The sequence below is a fragment of the Eimeria tenella genome, genomic scaffold, assembly GCF_000499545.2.
Source record: "Eimeria tenella Houghton genomic scaffold, Eth_scaff98, whole genome shotgun sequence".
In the NCBI taxonomy this organism is placed as follows: domain Eukaryota; phylum Apicomplexa; class Conoidasida; order Eucoccidiorida; family Eimeriidae; genus Eimeria; species Eimeria tenella.
In genome coordinates, this window is record NW_013543475.1 from 74031 (window position 1) to 91763 (window position 17733).

The 17733-nt window shown below is 50.0% G+C and overlaps 5 protein-coding genes across 5 annotated transcripts in view; 4 read left to right on the plus strand and 1 right to left on the minus strand.

Annotated features, from left to right (window-relative positions):
* Positions 1–304: 304 nt before the first annotated feature.
* ETH_00023105 (uncharacterized protein) lies at positions 305–4886 on the minus strand (the record flags this gene model as incomplete). The annotated part of the gene is made up of 12 exons (XM_013378776.1): positions 305–542; positions 642–789; positions 888–1075; positions 1179–1303; positions 1437–1468; positions 1594–1656; positions 1835–1904; positions 2024–2202; positions 2339–2611; positions 2937–3045; positions 3177–4054; positions 4169–4886. The coding sequence occupies 12 exons, from the start codon at positions 4884–4886 to the stop codon at positions 305–307; spliced, it is 3021 nt and encodes a 1006-aa protein (XP_013234230.1).
* Positions 4887–5559: 673 nt separating this feature from the next.
* On the plus strand, positions 5560–12057 carry ETH_00023110 (tRNA-splicing endonuclease positive effector protein, putative; the record flags this gene model as incomplete). The annotated part of the gene is made up of 16 exons (XM_013378777.1): positions 5560–6126; positions 6271–6852; positions 7342–7896; positions 8059–8155; positions 8324–8477; positions 8641–8761; positions 8959–9069; positions 9388–9513; positions 9654–9767; positions 9954–10190; positions 10289–10363; positions 10491–10649; positions 10888–11190; positions 11376–11515; positions 11613–11738; positions 11952–12057. 16 exons carry the CDS (start codon positions 5560–5562, stop codon positions 12055–12057), a joined length of 3573 nt encoding a protein of 1190 aa, XP_013234231.1.
* Positions 12058–12590: 533 nt separating this feature from the next.
* On the plus strand, positions 12591–13295 carry ETH_00023115 (uncharacterized protein; the record flags this gene model as incomplete). Its single annotated transcript, XM_013378778.1, has 1 exon — positions 12591–13295. The coding sequence occupies one exon, from the start codon at positions 12591–12593 to the stop codon at positions 13293–13295; it is 705 nt and encodes a 234-aa protein (XP_013234232.1).
* Positions 13296–15191: 1896 nt separating this feature from the next.
* ETH_00023120 (uncharacterized protein) lies at positions 15192–16831 on the plus strand (the record flags this gene model as incomplete). Its single annotated transcript, XM_013378779.1, has 4 exons — positions 15192–15615; positions 15851–15927; positions 16164–16365; positions 16584–16831. 4 exons carry the CDS (start codon positions 15192–15194, stop codon positions 16829–16831), a joined length of 951 nt encoding a protein of 316 aa, XP_013234233.1.
* A 482-nt stretch (positions 16832–17313) lies between these two features.
* The window catches only part of ETH_00023125 (splicing factor protein, putative), a gene marked incomplete at both ends in the record, with an annotated part of 2442 nt that continues 2022 nt past the window's right edge, over positions 17314–17733 (plus strand). Inside the window, one exon of the mRNA XM_013378780.1 lies at positions 17314–17339. Coding sequence (XP_013234234.1) covers positions 17314–17339 — 26 coding nt within the window. The remainder of the gene's footprint in view (positions 17340–17733) is intronic.

Below are 17733 nucleotides of genomic sequence, written 5' to 3' on the forward strand. Positions count from 1 at the left end.
TGTCCGTGAGATTTCTTCGCATGTTCTCCGCCGTTCTGAACTTCAAGGGCAATCAGCTGGAGCCTTCACGACATCAAATGACTATTCCAATCTGAAGTGCAGCAGGTACCCCACTGGAATCAAGTCCCCGATCCATTGGCTGAGAGGATGTAAGGCTATCGGAGGTGGCGAATGATTCTAGCAAATATCCCACGAGAGGCTTGGTTACAATCTGATTCGTTAGTATGATGTGTCGTGGTGATCTACTGCTTCTTTCAACCTCACATTCGATGCGATTGCTTCCTGTCAGTTTAGGTTAAGCAAATTACCGCACGAGTTCAGCTGAAGAACTTCGGCGAGGATCTCCCAATTGCAATTTTTCTTGGCGCAGAGAAGCAGAAAAGTGCGAAAACCAATCGGTGACGCCTTCAGCGAGAGACGCATCATGGGAGTAATGTTGCTCCAAGTAGCTGACGGTATCCTTGCACAGCATTTCTAGGAGGTCATCGTCTGTTGAGCGGATCAGCTGGCGGGCCACTGAATCAACAGCATTTGTTATTGCTCTGAAAACAATGTGGACAAGCTATCAAACGTAAAAGTATTTTTTCTTTGAGGAGCTGTACGTAGTTTTACCCGCTTTTCCAGGTATTTTATTCACTCACAGCTCTTCGGAGCGCTGGAAGCGGGGGCTTCGTTTGGTGGGGTTTTCTTTGGCAAGCAAAACAGAGGTAGCTAGCCCACAGAGAATTTGCGGATAAAATTCTTCCACGCCCAATCCAATGGAGAGGAGCAAGTCCAAAGTGTGCAAGCCTGCAGCCGCCACAGGAAGCGAAAACACATATTCCGGTTTCCATGGGAGCTTTCAATCTCTTTCACGGGAGATAGAGTCCTATGGGTGTTTTGCTCACCCTCTAAAGCAGCATCCACCGAAACACTTTCAATCGCGTCCAAACAAAAGCTCATCCAGTCAGACAGTCTCAAGTTCGCGGAGGGTCCGGCGAACTTCAGCAGTTCCCTCGTCCGCTTGAGGAAGGAGGCGCGGAGACTGTCTCCAGCGTTTAAAACAGTGTGGCACATGTCAATCAAGAAGTCTTGGCTACGCAAAAACATAGATTCCCTTAACCGTGCCCAATCTTGATTCATAGAAATATTTTGCACCACAAGCGACCTGAAGCAGCTGCATGCCACAGCTGACGCACCAGTCTAGAAACGAGTAGTCGCATCCTTCCAGATGCGTGCGACAAACGAATGTAGTGTAGGCCTCGAGATAAGCCTCGAAACAGGTGTCAACTTCGGTGTAAATTGGAAACCCTCCCATCAATGCCTACGCGAAAGGGACAGCATATCTTGTTTTTGCGATTGAAGTAGGCACAAAATACAGATCCACATAGCAGCAAGCAAGGTTCCTTTATATACGAGTGCTTATTGCAAAGGGCAAAACTGTCAGTCTTCTGTACCTGGAGAATAGGCACGCTGTAGCCGTCGAGTGCTGAGAACAGCAACAAAAGTAAAAACATTTAGTAGAGCAGCGGACCAGACAGGCAACCTTCTGCGAAGGGTGCGTATTGATTTCCTTGCACTGTGAAACGTATGAATATTTCCGCTTCCCCTCACCACCCACAGGAGACTTTGAAATGACCTCGTGTAGACATGTCCAGCCCAAAAACCGAACTTCGTCTGAGTTTAACGCAAAGATAATTCACACACGTTGAAAACTTTGTTAGCTCAAGTTTCACCACGATCCAGCACAGTGCCTGCAATACATAGGCGCCCGCTTATTAGATTGATGCTCATCAAGTCTGTTTCCTCAGCCACAGAATATTTCTTAGTCCGGTACCTTTACTACAGTGCGTACCCTGAGGGACGTCCAGTAGACGAAGAAGTGGTGGTAGAATTAGGACAACACTCCGCTCGCCTTCAGTGATCTACATGCAAAAACTCACGGCAAGTAAAGGCTGCCCCACTCGTCCTAGACGTCAAGATAGAGTGCAGCCATGAATGCATCATACATACATGCAATTAAGCATACATGTACGGTTCTGACGAGAGCAATCAGAATCCGCGCAGCCTGTACAGCCATTCGGAATGCGCCTTCGTCACTCAGATACGACAGAAATCCCCGTTCAGAACCTCTGTGAACTACTGAGTATCCAGAAGTCGGGAGTTCTGGTGACAAATTAAGCAGTCGCTCGTCAGGAAGGCCTTCAGGCAGTCGCAGCCGTCCTGCAGTGAGCAACACTCAAAGCAACAATGCGACAGTGCAGCAAAAGATGATATACGCGTGACGAATAGCATTAATAAGGATAAATTACGCATATTGTGGAAGACAGCTCTAAAGGGACTCTGCGGGGAGGCTTGCCTGTAAGTGGGCAACGCGGGTCAACTCCTCTTCCCTGCTCTTGGATCTGGAACTGGGCAATCGCGGTTGCTGCAGCACTAGTAAGTAAAATGCGTGAATCGGCGCGGTCTGCATTGATCTGGAAGGCCTTGGGAAGCTCTTTGGCTGTTAGTGCACGAGAGCACAAGCCCGTGACGGCGTGTACAAAGACGGTGGATGACAGTCCCAGAAAATGGGACCGCACTGTCCCCTTTGACCTACAGATAAAGTACTCTTCGCTCTCCTCCAGCAAAGCTGCATCACTCAACAACGTACACCTACGCACAACTATATAAAAATATGCACAACGGCACATTTAGAAAGTAGTTGAGGGGAGATTCACTTGCCCGCAAAGCATTGCAGCTTATAAATACTTTTTCATTAGCTGAAAATTTAATTTCTTTTGTATTTTCAATGATACAGTACGAGTATAAATTGATACTAAAATGCAATTAAAAGTCCTTCCTATATTAGAAAACAAAAGACTAATGGTAGCAATTAAAGTAAAACGAGGAGGTGCATTACTTTGTGAAGTGCACTATATTTCACAGAGCGTATTTCTCGCAGTAAGACATCCGACCTCTTGCTCTTCGGACCACCAATTCATCAGTGGCAGCAGCAGAAGCTCCAAAGGTCTCCAGGCATTTGGAAGATCCTTGTATGTTGAGGGCGAAAGACAGAAGCAGTCCCTGAGCCTCGGAAGTAGCAAATTCAACAGTCTATTGCACTTTGGTAGTTTGCAGTGTAGGTGGGAGTATCCAGCATTCCTGACGCACTTCTCCATCTCCTGCACTACGCGGAGGCGCGCACTGCTGCCTACCTTGACAGTTGCATAGATATAAACTGCCGCTTTGTTCGGCGCATCTTCAGGTGCTGGGAAGTCTGGCGCGGCGAATGCCCAACAACAGCTATTTTCTGCTAGTCTCTCTGCCACTTCCTGGCTTCGAGCTGATGTTTGCTGGGACGGGCTTGCGACCCAACGGAGTTGAGGAGGCAAATGCGCTGCGAGAATCATCTTCTCGACCTCACTGCCGAGGCGGAAGTCAACCTGCTCCCCCTGAGTCGAAGCCGATGAGTTGTGAATATTTTTCTTCGCTACATTTGGAATGAGAACATCTCGTAAGTCGTCCAAGGCAACAAGGAGCTGGCGGGCAGTTTCAGCACAAACCTGACGCTGCACAGACGCTTCCACTTCAGCCGCAACCTTGGCATCCTTCCCCTCTTGACTCGGCTTTGGCGCTGTCCCCCGCACGCTGCCGTGAGCCCCTCCCGAGGCTCCATCAGCTGCCGCTTTCGCGGGCAGCGCGCAGGCGGCAAGGAGTCTCGAAGAAGCAACGAGAACCTTGGGGCACCCGAGTAAGAGTGCGAGCAGGCGAGTCTGTTGAAGATGCTGAGAAGAACTGCACAGGCGCCCGGAGGCAACCCAGTTGGGAAGGTTGCACCTGACAAGTGAGGAGAGGGGCTCAAATGCAATCCTCTCGATGGCTTGTTCCAGCGTGTCCCCAACGCTGCAAGATGTTTGAACTGCAGGTGCAGAGCACTCTTGCGTTTGGCCATCTTCCGTTCTGTTGCTGCGGGGGGACTCCCACTTCGGTGTGAATGAAAGCCTCTCATCGAGCCACGCAAGGATCTTCGGTAGCATGTGAGTAGCAATTGATGGCGACACTCGTATAATAATGTCCATGGCAAATAGTGCTTCTGCAGACCAGCACAGCAGCTGCAGAATCTGGCCATGAGATCATGCTCTATGCTTCAGCAGTTTGTAAAGGGAAAGCACCGTAGTTAATGCAACGCCGTTGCTAAAAGGCTTACCTCTTACTACGTCATCAACGGACACTGATTCATCTTCACAGCAGTCCGTAGTGTCAGAATCAGGCATAGTTGGACTGGACGCGGAGCCAGTGGATTTGCTGGGATGATGCGAGCAGTCAGTTGGCGTCTGCGCTGCCCGTTGCTCTGTTGGTGGTGGGAACAGCGAACACTCAGCGGAAAGTAGAAGAGCGATTGCCCAGTAGAGAGCAGCTTGGCAAAGAGCTCGCTGATACTTCAGTCTTTCCTCCGCCTCTCCACTGCTGTCACTGCCCTCATCTTCCTTGCTTTCGGCCTCCTGTTGTCCATCAGCAGGACTGGAATTGCCGAGGGCACCTTCGAAGTGAGCCCGCACTTGTGCCACAAAATGCCTTGTCAGCCACTGAACCTTATGATCAGATGCTTCCTGGGGCTCATCCGCTAAATGTGTGGTCTCTGCTGGCTGCTTTTCGACGGCCTCTGTAAGGGGCTCATTTAACTGAGACTCGAAGCCAGAGGCCATGTCAGCGTGAGTCGGCTGGCTTACGCCGGATGAAGCTTTGGTGACAGATGAAGCTAAGAGATCTGACTGACATAATGAAGAGGGGTGCAGCAACTGAGAGAGAGCCACGCGCAGTGAAACAGCATACAGAGGCCGACTGCTGCTGAGGCGCTGGGCTGCAACCGCAGCCGCCGCAGCGCGAGAGCGTTGGGAAGCTCGTAGCATCGTATTAAGCACCATCCTTCGTTTAAAAACGTGGGAAGGGCTCCTCTAGACCAGCCGAAGACAGCCGCGGAGGCCTTGGGGGGCCATAGTGCTGGAAACGTAGGAGTGGCATGTGAAGCTCCCAGCGTATCTCTCGCTTCTCCATAAAAGCAGTATTAGGCTTAGATAAAATACAGTAAATTGATGCGCCTCTTCTAATGTTTGCTTCTTCTAGCTGGAGTGCATGCAGATCATCTCGACATACTCTGGGGGCCCAACAACGTCTGCCGAAGTGGAAGTCAAGAAGTGTAATCATGCGTCGTCAAACAATGATGCCAACAAGCCTTCATGTGGCATTTTTAGCGCTTTGCCCGGGGTTTGAGCCTCAATATTGCTAATGTTATTGGTCAAAGCATAGTACGACAGAAGAGACCCTTGAGGTCCTACTCACTCACTTTGAGTGGGTCGGCATTTCGGCAGTTATAAAGGCTTGTCTGGAGGGGCTCTCCTTTGCGCTGTTGAATGATCAAGATGTTGAAACTCAATATTTAGATCAGAAGAAACTACGAGAACCACTGCCAACTGCCTCGGGCCTACTGGTCCCAAACCACCTCAGTTTGAGATTTCCTCGTGTAGGGCCCCACATTAGTCACAGGGCGGGAAGAGGATTACACGAGGAAAGGAGTAAGTTCTAAACGGTGGTTTGCTTATGGTTTCTCTGAAAAATCGAGGTGGGGGCCAATGGGGGTCTTCCTCCAAGGCCAGCTCACGGTCTTCATCTACGCCAAGGGAAAAATGTTCAGAAGAGGAAATACGGCGAGCGGAGCGCCTTGGCTCCGCCTGGCTGCAGCGTTACCGACAGATAGAAGGCGCAAGTCTGCTGCCATCTGTGGAACCCTTGGATGAGCTGTTGCTGGGCCTTGACTTCTTCGCGGACCTGAGAGAAGAAGACGTCCGCGCCTTACCTGCAGACCCTTCCACAGGAGGTCATGCACAGGAGAAGGACCAAGGCGAGGACGAAGAAGACTCAAACGTTGGAAATGAAGAAAATGGCACTTCTGCTGAAGCCAGTGACCCATGTGGCGAGCCCAAACAAACTGATCATAGTACAGACGAATCACGCGACAGAACAGAGCACCTGCGGTCGATACCTACAGTCATACCGAACGAGAATGTCTACGTTGGCTTCTTCTTTCCTCTGTTCCTTCAAGAGGCAAAACAAGCCCTTGCTAGAGCCATCAAGCTCGACCTGGGGCCACCGGAGGACTTTATACAGGTCAGCTAGCACGCAGCCATTCCGACCGTTACTTCTCCCATATAAATCCCTTATTAACAGAGTCAGAGAGTACATGAGTTGTACCGCCGTACTTTTAGAATTTACTCGTTCTTTCTTTCATGTTTCTTTAACATTGCTTCGCAGCAAAGCGGCGAGCCTCGCGGTTCTCTCCTTTCTCTGCTTCTGAGTCGAGCTGGAAGCGCAGCAGCGGCCTCTGAATCGGCATGCCGGTATTGCCACGGCGACTTGGTCTTGATGTACATTCCAGCAGCAGCTACTGATAGAAACGAGGCGAAGGCGGCGCAGCAAAAGGACAGCAGCAAGGGGGCAACCCAAGACGCCTCTGCGAAGGATGATGCAACTGCCTATAGCGGAAAGGCGGACGAGACTGATGAGGCGCAGGTGCAGCCAACGTGCAAGCCTTTGAAAGCGAGGGATTTGGACTGTCATGTTCTCGCGGTTGTGTCCCAGGGTCAGCACGAGTCTATTACGGTTAAACTCCTCACGCCTCTGGGGCCCGCCTACAATGGCAAAACTGCGCATGAAGTGGAAGGATCATCGGACTCCGCAGAAGTGTACAACCCAGCCACAGGCCGGCCCTATGGCTTTTTGCTTCCCAGAGAGAGGCAACGCTTGGTGAAGCTGGTGAAGGCACTGAACGCTCAGTTCACCAGGTGGACGGTGCAGCGAATCATGTCCCTCACAACTCTATACAGAGAGTTCCAGGTGACTATTGCTACACTGTTAAGATGTCTGTATTGTTCTGTCCGTTCTTTTCTGTATGCGGGTTTGGCTGCCTCCGCCCTTTCTTCTACGCGCGTGCATATTTCTATCTGTCTTCTTCTCTGCCTCTCTCCCTTCTGGGATGTAGATTAGTGTATTTGCTGTTTTGAATGCGTGTAAACATGCATGGCTGCACATCTGCATGTACCTATATATATTCGCCCGCATGATTGTACGTTTACAGATGCTTATGGATATGCACGCGTGTACATAAACCAGCTCTTTTGGGGGGAGTACAAGCAAGCGCATGAGCCAGTTTGCTTACAGATATGTAAACTCGTGCGTTCAATTGTGTACATTTCTACGGATGAATGCCTGAGTCTCTGTGTGTATGCACGTCTTTACTTCTGCGTTTCCTGTAAACCAATTGTGTCGTCAGTACTGAGTTGCAAGCTAATGTTTTGTGCCGACTTTTCTGCATTACGGCTACAGGGATTGATGTCCTTGCCTGATCTTCTGCTAAAAGACAGTCTCTTCCGACTGGCACCGACGGGCCCATCGTCCCAACGGGAATCCGGCAAAAATAAACTTCTTGGTCCCCTAAACAACCCTCTTTTGGAAAGTAACGAAGACAACAGTGAGACACAAGGGGGAGAGGAAGAAGAAGGGGAAGCTGCTGCTCCTCCTGTAGCCATGGCCGCTAGTGATGCGCCACCAGCCACCTCCGATGTGCCTGACACACTGTCCGCCTCGCCTCCTTCAAAAAAAGGTGAAGCATCCGCTGACACTGCGGAAGAGCTACCTGATGAGAAGCCGCAGCAAAACGAAAAACGCCTTGTCATTCCAGAGGCTCTGCGAGAGCGCTTAGAGAGCCTGTACAACGCAAGTCAGCTTGCTGCCCTTGAGGATTCCCTCAAGGTTGAAGGGGTCACTCTAATCCAGGGCCCCCCAGGCACTGGAAAGACGTCCACTATTGTTGGAGTTGTTTCTGTCATCCTTCACGCCCAGTTGGAAGGGCAGCAAGACCATAAGTCGGGCCTTATTAGCGTGAGTTGCAGGCCAAGCATGACATGCATGAACTGTGTAGTCGGAAAACTGTTCTTTTTGTAGAGACAAAAGGGCGACGCCCACACTACCCAGCTGAGTGGACTGCTATTGCTTCTAACTTTGCGGGCGCTCTATAAGTCGCTTTGGTTTTGTCACCTGCAGAAAGAACGCAGCACTGCGGAGGAAGAGGCGCAGGGTCAGGAGGTGGAAGCAAAAGTGACAACATCATCTTCTTTAAAACGTCGTCCATGGCTTCAGCGTAAGCAGTGCTAAGAAAGCTTCATTTGTGTGTCTAACTGCCTCAACCCCTTTTCGTTTCCCTGCACTGGCGCACAATGAGGCTTTCTGAGCTGCAGAATGCACGCAGACCTTCTTGCTTGTTATGTGGCTATTGAGCGAGGAAGTGGTGTTATGCCGTGTTTCTCAGCAAACTACACAGCTTGGATGGACCTGGACGAGATCACTTTAGAGGACCTTGACAGCCGGTTGTTACTGCAGCCGGCAGCAATGCCAACTGAGCCACCAATTTATCTTACAAGAGAGCGTCATGAACTGCAACCGGTGTATGCTTACATGTACTCGTCAGGGCGTCATCAGCCTCTTGGAACTGTTCCCCTCAAACGCAGTAGAACGCAGTGTGCCAGAGGCTGCGGCGCAGGCCTCGCTAGTTGGAGCCACTACTTAGTATACACGACCACGTGTTTTGTGAGGGAGCCTGCTTTTGATGCTTGTTCTTTCCCTCAGGCGCATTTTGGTTTGTGCGCCTTCAAATGCAGCCATTGACGAGATTGTAAAGCGTCTTACGGCAGATCCAGAGTCCGGTGGCGGAATATTTGATGGGAACGGTCAAAGATTCTCTCCTTCAGTCCGTCATTCTCACATTTTTACACTTCTACCGTCACTTTATGTTGAGTTCGAGCTCGCCAGTCATTCCTCAGATCTGATGTTTCTGTTTGAAATCAGTTTTCCCCTCATGTTTTTAAAGAAGGGAACTGGCGGAGCCCACGAATGGTCTGATGTTGGGACTGAAGTTATGGCGTATGTTTCAAACCTTGGTTGCAGGTCGTGAGAGTCGGGCCAAATGTACACCCTGACCTGCTGCCGCACAGCCTGCAGTACAAAGCTCTACAGAGACTGAAGTCCAGAGGGGCAACTAATTTTGCTGCCCTAGCAGTAAGCAATTTCTGGCATCGTGCTATTAGAGATTCGTATTTTTGGTGCGACGAAAGAGGGAAGACAGTCATCTCACAGCCGTCATACCGCAGGGACACGTTCACCGAACTCACACCTTTTGGAAGCCGAACTCAACAGAATTTGGCACCCCAGGCTCTCAGGGCCTAAAGTGATGCTACAAGACTTATTCTTTAGCAGTTGAATTGCTTTTAGCTGCTTGTGTCCAGCTTTGTGAGTGCCTCAGTGCCTGGATCTTTTCTTATTTCCATTCCCTGGTAGCAGTCGTACTGTATTTCTTCATGGCCCTTGGCTGTGTAGGCTGCGAAGGCGGACGTCCTGCGCGACAGCGTAATCGTTTGTGCGACGATCTCCGTTTGCGGCTCAAACGAATTGACATCGCTTGCAGATTGCTTCGACACGGTGGTAGTAGACGAGGCCTCTCAGGTGGGACTACACAAGCAGTGAGCCTGCTGTTTACTTCGGCTTCTTTGGCTTGGCGTCCCTTGAGTCTGCCTGTCGGCAGATTGTTGAGTGTATTTCACCTGCTATAGCGAAACTGACTGGTGACTACTGTGCGCTTGCAGGCTGTTGAATTGGCGACACTTATCCCACTCAGACTTGGGTGCAGAAGGCTCATTCTTGTCGGCGATCCAAAACAACTGCCCGCCACCATTTTCTCTAGGGTCGCCATTCAGCTGGTGAGAATGTAAACTTCTGACTACTATTTTACTGCATAGAATAACTGGTTGTTGGGATTTCACATCCCGAAAATTTTGGCGGCTTGTGGGGCCTGTGGGCTCACAAGCTGCCTTTTGACGTATGGTTTTCATCATTAGACGCAACAGGAGTTCTTTTTTCACTTGGGCTTTTTCCAATGTCCACAGCGGTATGATCGATCATTGTTTCAACGTCTGGAAGGGGCGGGCCAGCCTACCAATATGCTGAGCCAGCAGTACCGCATGCATCCAGCGATCTCCCGCTTTGCGTCGGTTTCTTTCTACGAAGGACTCTTGAAGGATGCACCTCACTTACCCAATGGCCTTTGGACTCCCTTTCCTTTCTGGCACCGATTGCCAATCCTCCAGCCTTTTGTCTTCTTCAACCTCGATAGCGAACACACAGTAAGCGGCTTGACTTCCCATTCAGTAAAGTTGTTGGCGCGTAGGTTACTACAACTTCATTTTGGGATGACGCAACTTGTTACATGTGAGATTTGCAGGAGGAGCATACGTCTTTTGTCAACTACACAGAGGTAGATTTCGTGCGGCAGCTTGTCGACTTTTTGCGCCGACTGGTAAGGTCATAGGCCCTTCGCTTTCAGTTGTGAAATGCCTCTTTCTACTGGTTTCCTGCCTGTGCTGAGCTATGGCGGCGTGAAAAACTTCTATTTAGCTTTTTTCAAGGTTTTCTTCCTTGTGCAGTTTATAGCATCTGGCCACGCCAGATGGGAGCACAGGTTGGCGGTGATCAGCCCGTATGCTCAACAGGTTGTCCTACTGCGCCGAACAATCAAAGCTTTGCTTGGAGTATCTGAAGGGAAATCCTGCCCAGTGGATGTGAACACTGTAGACGGCTTCCAGGTAGAAACCAGGCTGCCCTCTCCAAGCGAGGTTGCCCCTTGCCCTGCCCATTGATGTCTTCACAGCACCTAAGCGGAACCCTCTTGAGATCCATGGTATTCAGCTTTTGGCCGTTCGCTGAATGAAACTTGCGTGCCTGGTGGATTTCAACGAACTCACAATACACTTCGTTTGCTCTAGCAGAGGGTTGAGGAAGCGTTTGAGTTTCTTCATGACTTAGTATTTGCGTGGTTGACAGGGCCAAGAAAAAGATTTCATAATTTTCTCAGCCGTTCGCGGAATTCGTAGTGACAGGGAGGAGGCGAAAAAAGGTACCGTTGGCTTTCTGGGAGACATGCGACGCCTGAACGTGGCCGTGACGAGAGGTCGTGTGAATCTGTGGATGGTTGGAAATGGCTGCTTCTTAAGAAGAGATAAGACGTGGGCTAGGCTGTATGCGTATGCAAAAGACCGTCATGCGCTTATATCCATTAGTCGCCGCAATGCGCAACATTCTGCTATCCTCACTAGATGGGTCCTCAAGTACTGCAAGACGCATCATGTAAGCGCAGCATACCCGCAGGAGATTGGAAAGAAAATGTGTGAGGTGTCGCCATGCTTTGTATTATATGCATCCGTCTAGCATTCAAGACGAAAAACGATTGAGCTTTCAACGCCATCCCAGTTAGGTCGTAGTGCTGGAGGAACCTGGCAACACTCTGCTCATGAATTGTTTTTCAAATTCAGCGAGATAGGAAGTTGCTTGAGGAGCACGCGCCTAAATTCTTAGCAGAACTGTCAGAGAGTTTGAAGGCAATGAGGGAACGGAAACAGAAACGAGGGGGCAAGGAAGAGGAGGAGCCGGCCGACGAACTACAAACGGAAGGGTAGGCGTAAGGACAGCCATATACCTCATTGTTTCAAGCCATTGTCTTTGAACGCCTGTTATCTTTGTGTGAAATCGGTGGTTTTTGTCATTTGCAGTCCTATCAGTTGGGAGCAGCCCGTGGATGACCCTGATGCCGAAGAAGGCGCTGCAGTAACTGGGGAGATGACAACCTTTCATGATGTTGCAGATGAAGGCTGTCTTGACGAAGTTGCTGTGCACATGTAGGGTGTCTCCTGCACAATAAAGCCTTCGGCAGGATTTCGGCTGTACAAGTGTTTGAGCACTCTTGACTAGATCAAGCGCTGCTAAGTGCAGCGTTTCCGTTGTTGCTTATGAGTCGCTTCAGAGCATGTAGAAAGCCTCGTGTCCGCAGCCAACACGAGAACTGTAATTTCAGGCTATTTTGCTCCTTCCTCTCATTTGGTGCTCTGCAGGCGCGATGAGACCCTCAAGACGGCCGTCGACGCGGAAATGCAACAGAATCCGGTGCAAACAGAATCAAGCACGAATGTGGCAGAGGCTAGCGCTGCCCAAGATTGAGGCTGGGCGGCTTCGTAAGAGGCCGAGGTACCGAACAGCTCTTGCAACATCGCTGCACAATGATATTCGTGAACGACAATGGCTTGTCATACTACTGACGAAGGAGAGACAGAAAGGGATGGCTTTGATTATCATGAGCGCCATTCGGCAGCTGCTGTTTACGCTTGATAGCGATTTAAATGTGTGTGCCTTCTCAGTGACTCACTTGTGCTTGAGATGGCCTTTTCTGCAGCAAGTAGCCATCTTGGTTCGCTCTGTGTCATTATCAGTTTAGAGGTGATTCTTGCTTAACTCCTTAACTGTCATATCAAAGGCAAGCTGCTGTGGCGTTGCCAACGTGTTGCGAAATTGCATTTATTGATGGATTAGCGTGGTAGGACTTGTTGTTTCGTGTTGAACACTATTCTCAGTTGTCAAATTTCTTGTGCGTGAAATCTTGTTTTGAGCGCATACGTAGCGTCAATATCCGGCGTGGTAAACTAACGCAAGAAGTTCGAGATTTACCCAGTGCGTCAGACCAAAAGCGGGCTTACATGGAATCACCAGAGAAACTGAAGGCAGCATCGGCTTCCTGCGGAGGCGGAGGTCGAGGAGACACCCGGACACGACCAGCTGCAGCAGCAGCAGCAGCAGCATGGAGATGTTTGCTGCTGCGGCTGCAGCTGCTGAAAGGCTTTTGGCGCCTTCCGCTGGCTTTGATAGACAAAGAGGCAGCTGGAGATGCAGCAAGAGGCGAGCAGATATCACAAGCCTGTTGCTGCTGCTGCTGCTGCTGCTGCGTGAACAAGAGCAGCTGCAGCAACTACTCCAGAAGCAGCGCCAGCAGCAGCAGCAGCAGCCACGGTGGCAACAGTCGCGGCAGGACAAAGAGCAGCAGCAGCACCGGTAGCAGCAAAAGAGGCAACGGCATTGGAAACAGAACTGAGGCAACTGCCTCAGCAGAAGCTACAATGCATATGCAATTCTTTCGTTACGGCGGTTCCCTGTATGCTAAGCACGTGGCGTATGCCGCTGTGAAGTTGCACGATATGCTGTTAACAACAATGAGACAAAAGTTCGACGGTGAGGGCATAGCTTTCAGCTTGTATCCAACTTTTGACACTACGCGGCTACATAGATTTCGTAGCCGTGTCATGCTGGCAGACAACAAGTATGCACAGAACACATCCAGTGCTGATGCACCTACAGAGCAGGCGAACAGAAGGCAAAGCAAACAAACGAAAACATCGCTTGCCTAAAATAACACCAAGTGGCATCACTGCGCATCAAACAAAAAGTGCAAGAGGAGACATGACGTCCTGCGCGAGCTGGACTGCGAACACAAGGCAAACTTGAGGAGTTTTTTATTGATACGTTTGATTTAGTTTCATGGTGCTCGGATGTTTTGTACAATTGATATGAATTGAGCGTCCTACTGATTCAAGACGGTGGGCAACACCTTAAGATGTTTTGGAGGGATGCCGTAGTGGGAATCGATGAATATGACGTGCTATCATCCCTCGTACTCTCATCCCCCTGGCGGGAGTGGAACAAGCTCTAATGCGGCCTCCCACAGGTTACTTCATGCTTCGCTCTAATCGCTAGGAAACACAATACTCACGGGTGTTCAGGGGCCAGTGCAAAACAGCGACGCTCTGCAGTAGCTCTGAACTACCGACTGGCTTTTAGAAGCAAATCGCCGTGTTTCGACTAAATGCCAGTAAAACAGTAGTGCAGTGAGAGGGGAGCACACTTACTGCGTGTATCTAGCACAACGCTTTAAGCGCACAGAGCACCCGGCTTGAAAAGGAGCCTTGAGCTACTGCAGACCTTCAGGCTGACGGAACAGATTAGAGCGTTCGGTTTGGAAAGAAACCTTGAACTGGCGCAGACCTTCAGGCTCACAGCCGCGCACTCTCAAGACTACGCCAACTATGTTTGAACGTGCTTTCTTTTGTTTCAGGGGAATCTGCTTTATTTTTCATTGAAACAACGTTGCAGGCGTAAGTGTACGTTTGCGCCTGCAAAACAGCTTCAATGATAAATAGAGCAGCATCCAACACAAGTGAAGGTTTGGAACTCTTTGGCATTCCTTTTAAGGGTGAATTGCTCCCGAAGCTGTGTTTTACAGTTTCTGCTTCGCCTTCACTGCACAATGTAGCTCCTTGAACCCCACGAAGCCGTGGCCAGTATCTGCGGCTTTGCTAGCATGCTTTAGTTACTGAGAACACTTAACTACTTCGCGAATCACTGTGGTGTTGTTCTAATTTACACAAGCACCATTGCGCTAGGTAACATAGTTAGCTTCTCTGTCTATCAAGTTTTCCGTAGAAAAATGCGACAGCAAAAAGTATGACACAAAGAACGTCTATCGCATTGGTTGTTTCCATGAGCTATGTCTCATCTTCGTACAGTTACAGGTCACGAAACTTCCTGAGCGCTCGGTATTCATGAAGAGCGACATAGCGACATGGTGAGACATTTTACGGGATATTTTCGCCCAATTCTCGGCGTAAATATCTCAAAGAGAACGAAAGTTTCAATAAGAATAAAGTGGTTGGTCTTCGTCAGTACCGCATCATTCTACACAAGGTCGCAGCAGCGCAGGGCACCATGCCAGGCTTGAGGCCACGTAGCCGAGGCCTATTCTCCTCTGAACAGCGTGATGCATACACTCTCCTTTTGTTCAATTTTGGTCATTTCTTTGTAATAAGGTGCATTTTTCCAAACTAACCAGGTACTACCTCCCCTTCCAACAATCGTTCTTGTGTGGAACAAAACTGGACTCTTCTGGCTGCGCACAGCTTGACGGTGACAGCGTAACATTTGCTCCGCTTCTTCTTTTCTCTCCCTGTTTGTAATACTCCTCTACAAAGGAGTCTGTATAAGGTATTTCTCGGGTCATTGCTTCTTGGTAACGACAGGTTGACGCCTGGGAAGGGCATACAGGTACTACCACCGCCAGCCACGAGCGGACCATCGGCTTCAGTCAACTCAGGCGTTTAAATCTAGTGCTCACGCCAGGCTTTCGAGGAACAGTGGTTGACATCTGTGGCTAGAAACAAGTTTTTTTGGTCTAGTGCAGGGGAAGCTGCCCAGCCCTCACACCCTTATTGGAAATAGTGGAGCCACAGCTCCACAATCGAACTGCAAAGATGGAGCGAAAAGGAAAACAAACCCCACCGCTCAATCTTCCCCTCTCGGGGAAGAAAGATGTACAAATATCCCCGAGATATTACGAGCCCGGCAGTTCCCATCGCCACTCGGTGGCCAGTACTGGCGTAGGTGATTCATACAGCCCTCTATTTCGGTCGCCTGAACTCACCTACAGATCGTCGGCGCTGCCTTCTCCTAAGGCGGTCCAGTCTAGAGTGCCGCCTCTCCCTCCGTCTAGGGGCGCTCGCCAGCATGTTCCCCGTCGAGATGTTCCTCGCCCCGCTGTTCTCGTGTCTTCTCCTTTCGAGGAGCTGCCGAGAGGGCAACTGATCACTCCAGAGATCATTAAGGCCAAACAGCGGGGAACATCTTTGCCTCCTTTGAAAGAGACACATCTCAACATGCTTGACGAATACATCAGTCGTACGTCTTCTGCTGGACCACGACACTTGTGCAGCAGCAGCCTCTTCATCATGACGAGCATTCCCTAAATGCATTCCATGCTTGAACAGTCACAATTCACAGTTTGGGCAAATCTCGTTTCTTTCAATTTCAAGTTGCTGTGACAGCCAACATGTACTGCTTTCCATCTCAAAATTAACGCGCAGTTGCCTCAAACACCAGTCTGTAAGTGTTTTGCATTCCTTTTGGTTCGCAGCGGAGACCGCCAACTGGATAAATACAATTCCCACGGAGGACATGCTGAGGATTTCTGGCTCCACGGACCAAACGCACGTGAGCGCATCATTCCGGCTATCTGTGGAGCTGCCCATTATGTGTTTTTTTGCTCTAAAATGCATCAATACAGCAGACTGTTGCGTTGCAATGTACTTCGAATGGCCCGCTTGAAGGTGTTATCCTGAAAGGCTGTTTTGTGCCGATGTGGCTCTGTTCATTTCACCTGTATGGATGAAAGCTCCCTTCTTTTACCATGTTTTAAAGCCTTTTTTGTGAGCTGCTTCGTTATACAGGACGTGCGATTCACTCAAGAACCCGTACAGTACCATCTTGACCATCCCTTCCCGCCCTCTGTCCTCAAGAAGTATCCCAACTACGCAGACTTTCCGCTTCTGTTGAGTAAAGTCCATCGCCCCACCCTGAAGCCAAATTTTAGAGACCGACACGAAGTCGAACATCTTCGTGGACATAATGAAGCAATGCTAGAGAGCCACTGTGAGTCTGTTAGTTCAAGTTCAGCGAAGCTGTAGCACAACTGGAGATACAGCTAGCTGCAGAGAGGGCATTTCACCATTCTGACGTGGAGAATTCGTCTTCTGCCGAAGCTGGCACTTCTTTTTGAGTATTACTGATTATTGCTTTTCATTTTTTTCTCCTCCTTGAGTGTTACTTAAGGCATTGTGGTTATATTCTCATGCGCTGCTGTGTAACAGGTGGCGAGAAGCCGCTGAACAGCGAAGTGGCCGTAAGGGAGGCTTACATGCACGTGCCGAATTTCGGCCGCGTTCAAGTAGTGCTGACGGACTACCCAGATGGCACGAGCTATCCTCTTGTGACTCTTCCCAAGATGACCCCCCATGACATCCTGAAAGTGCTGGACATGCAGAAGGCGGCACAACAGAGGTCGTGGGTGAACGTTTTCTTCAGCATTCTCCACAAGATCTCATGCGGCTTGTTTTAAGTCCGCTGTTGTTTAACTGGGACGCGTTTTCTTCTCGAGCATGCGTCAACACTACCTACCCACTACATCTCAAGGGAACAAATAACCCTCCGAGGCAGCAAGTGCCTCCCTCCACCCCTTCTGGTGCGCCCAGTGGAGACGAAAGTCCTGCCCCATCGAATGGGCATAGAACAGCCAGTGGTTCTGGCTCTGGTTTATGGCCGCTTAGTAGATAAATAGCGAGCGGCCGCTGTAGCTCGGCCACGTGGTCCCTGAGGCTTGTGGGAGGGAACAAGGGATTCCTCCCTGCGTTTTGGTTTTCGTTGCTCTCTTCGATTCCCCCTTAGCTTGTCACGCGTCGTCGCTCGCGGCCTTGTTGCTAGTTCTGGGCCAAGACGCCTCACTTGGGTTGCGAATGGCCCATAGGGATAATACCAGTCGGTGAAGTTTGTGGGGAGGATGGATAACTAGTGCAGCATTGATGGCACTGATTTCCGTGAAACATGGGCGTATTCATTTCTTACGCCAGGTAGAAGCATGCTCGAAAATAGCCGCAAAACGAAGGCTGTGCATGGCCAAGAGTACACTTCTGTGTTGACGGCTCAGTTGGACACAGTTTAACTGCACTACAGGAGTGTTGCCTTGGCAGCAAGTAGTTGTGAAGCCGAATATAGTGCAGCGTTAATTTGATGTGCACATATGCTGCTTTCCATTTGCATTACGCGCTGTCGAGAGCCTATCGGGCTCCTGCTTCCCACGCGTTAGGTGGTGCCGGGAAGCAGTAAAAATTCACGTTCTGCATTTGGTAAAGCTCGTCTATTTGGTGTCAGAGCACCGGAAGTGGCTCTGTCTCCATTCGCCGTGCCGCAATTTCAGGAAGTTTAACAGTGGACAGGCTTTGCTGTCCACAGAATTCAATGGTA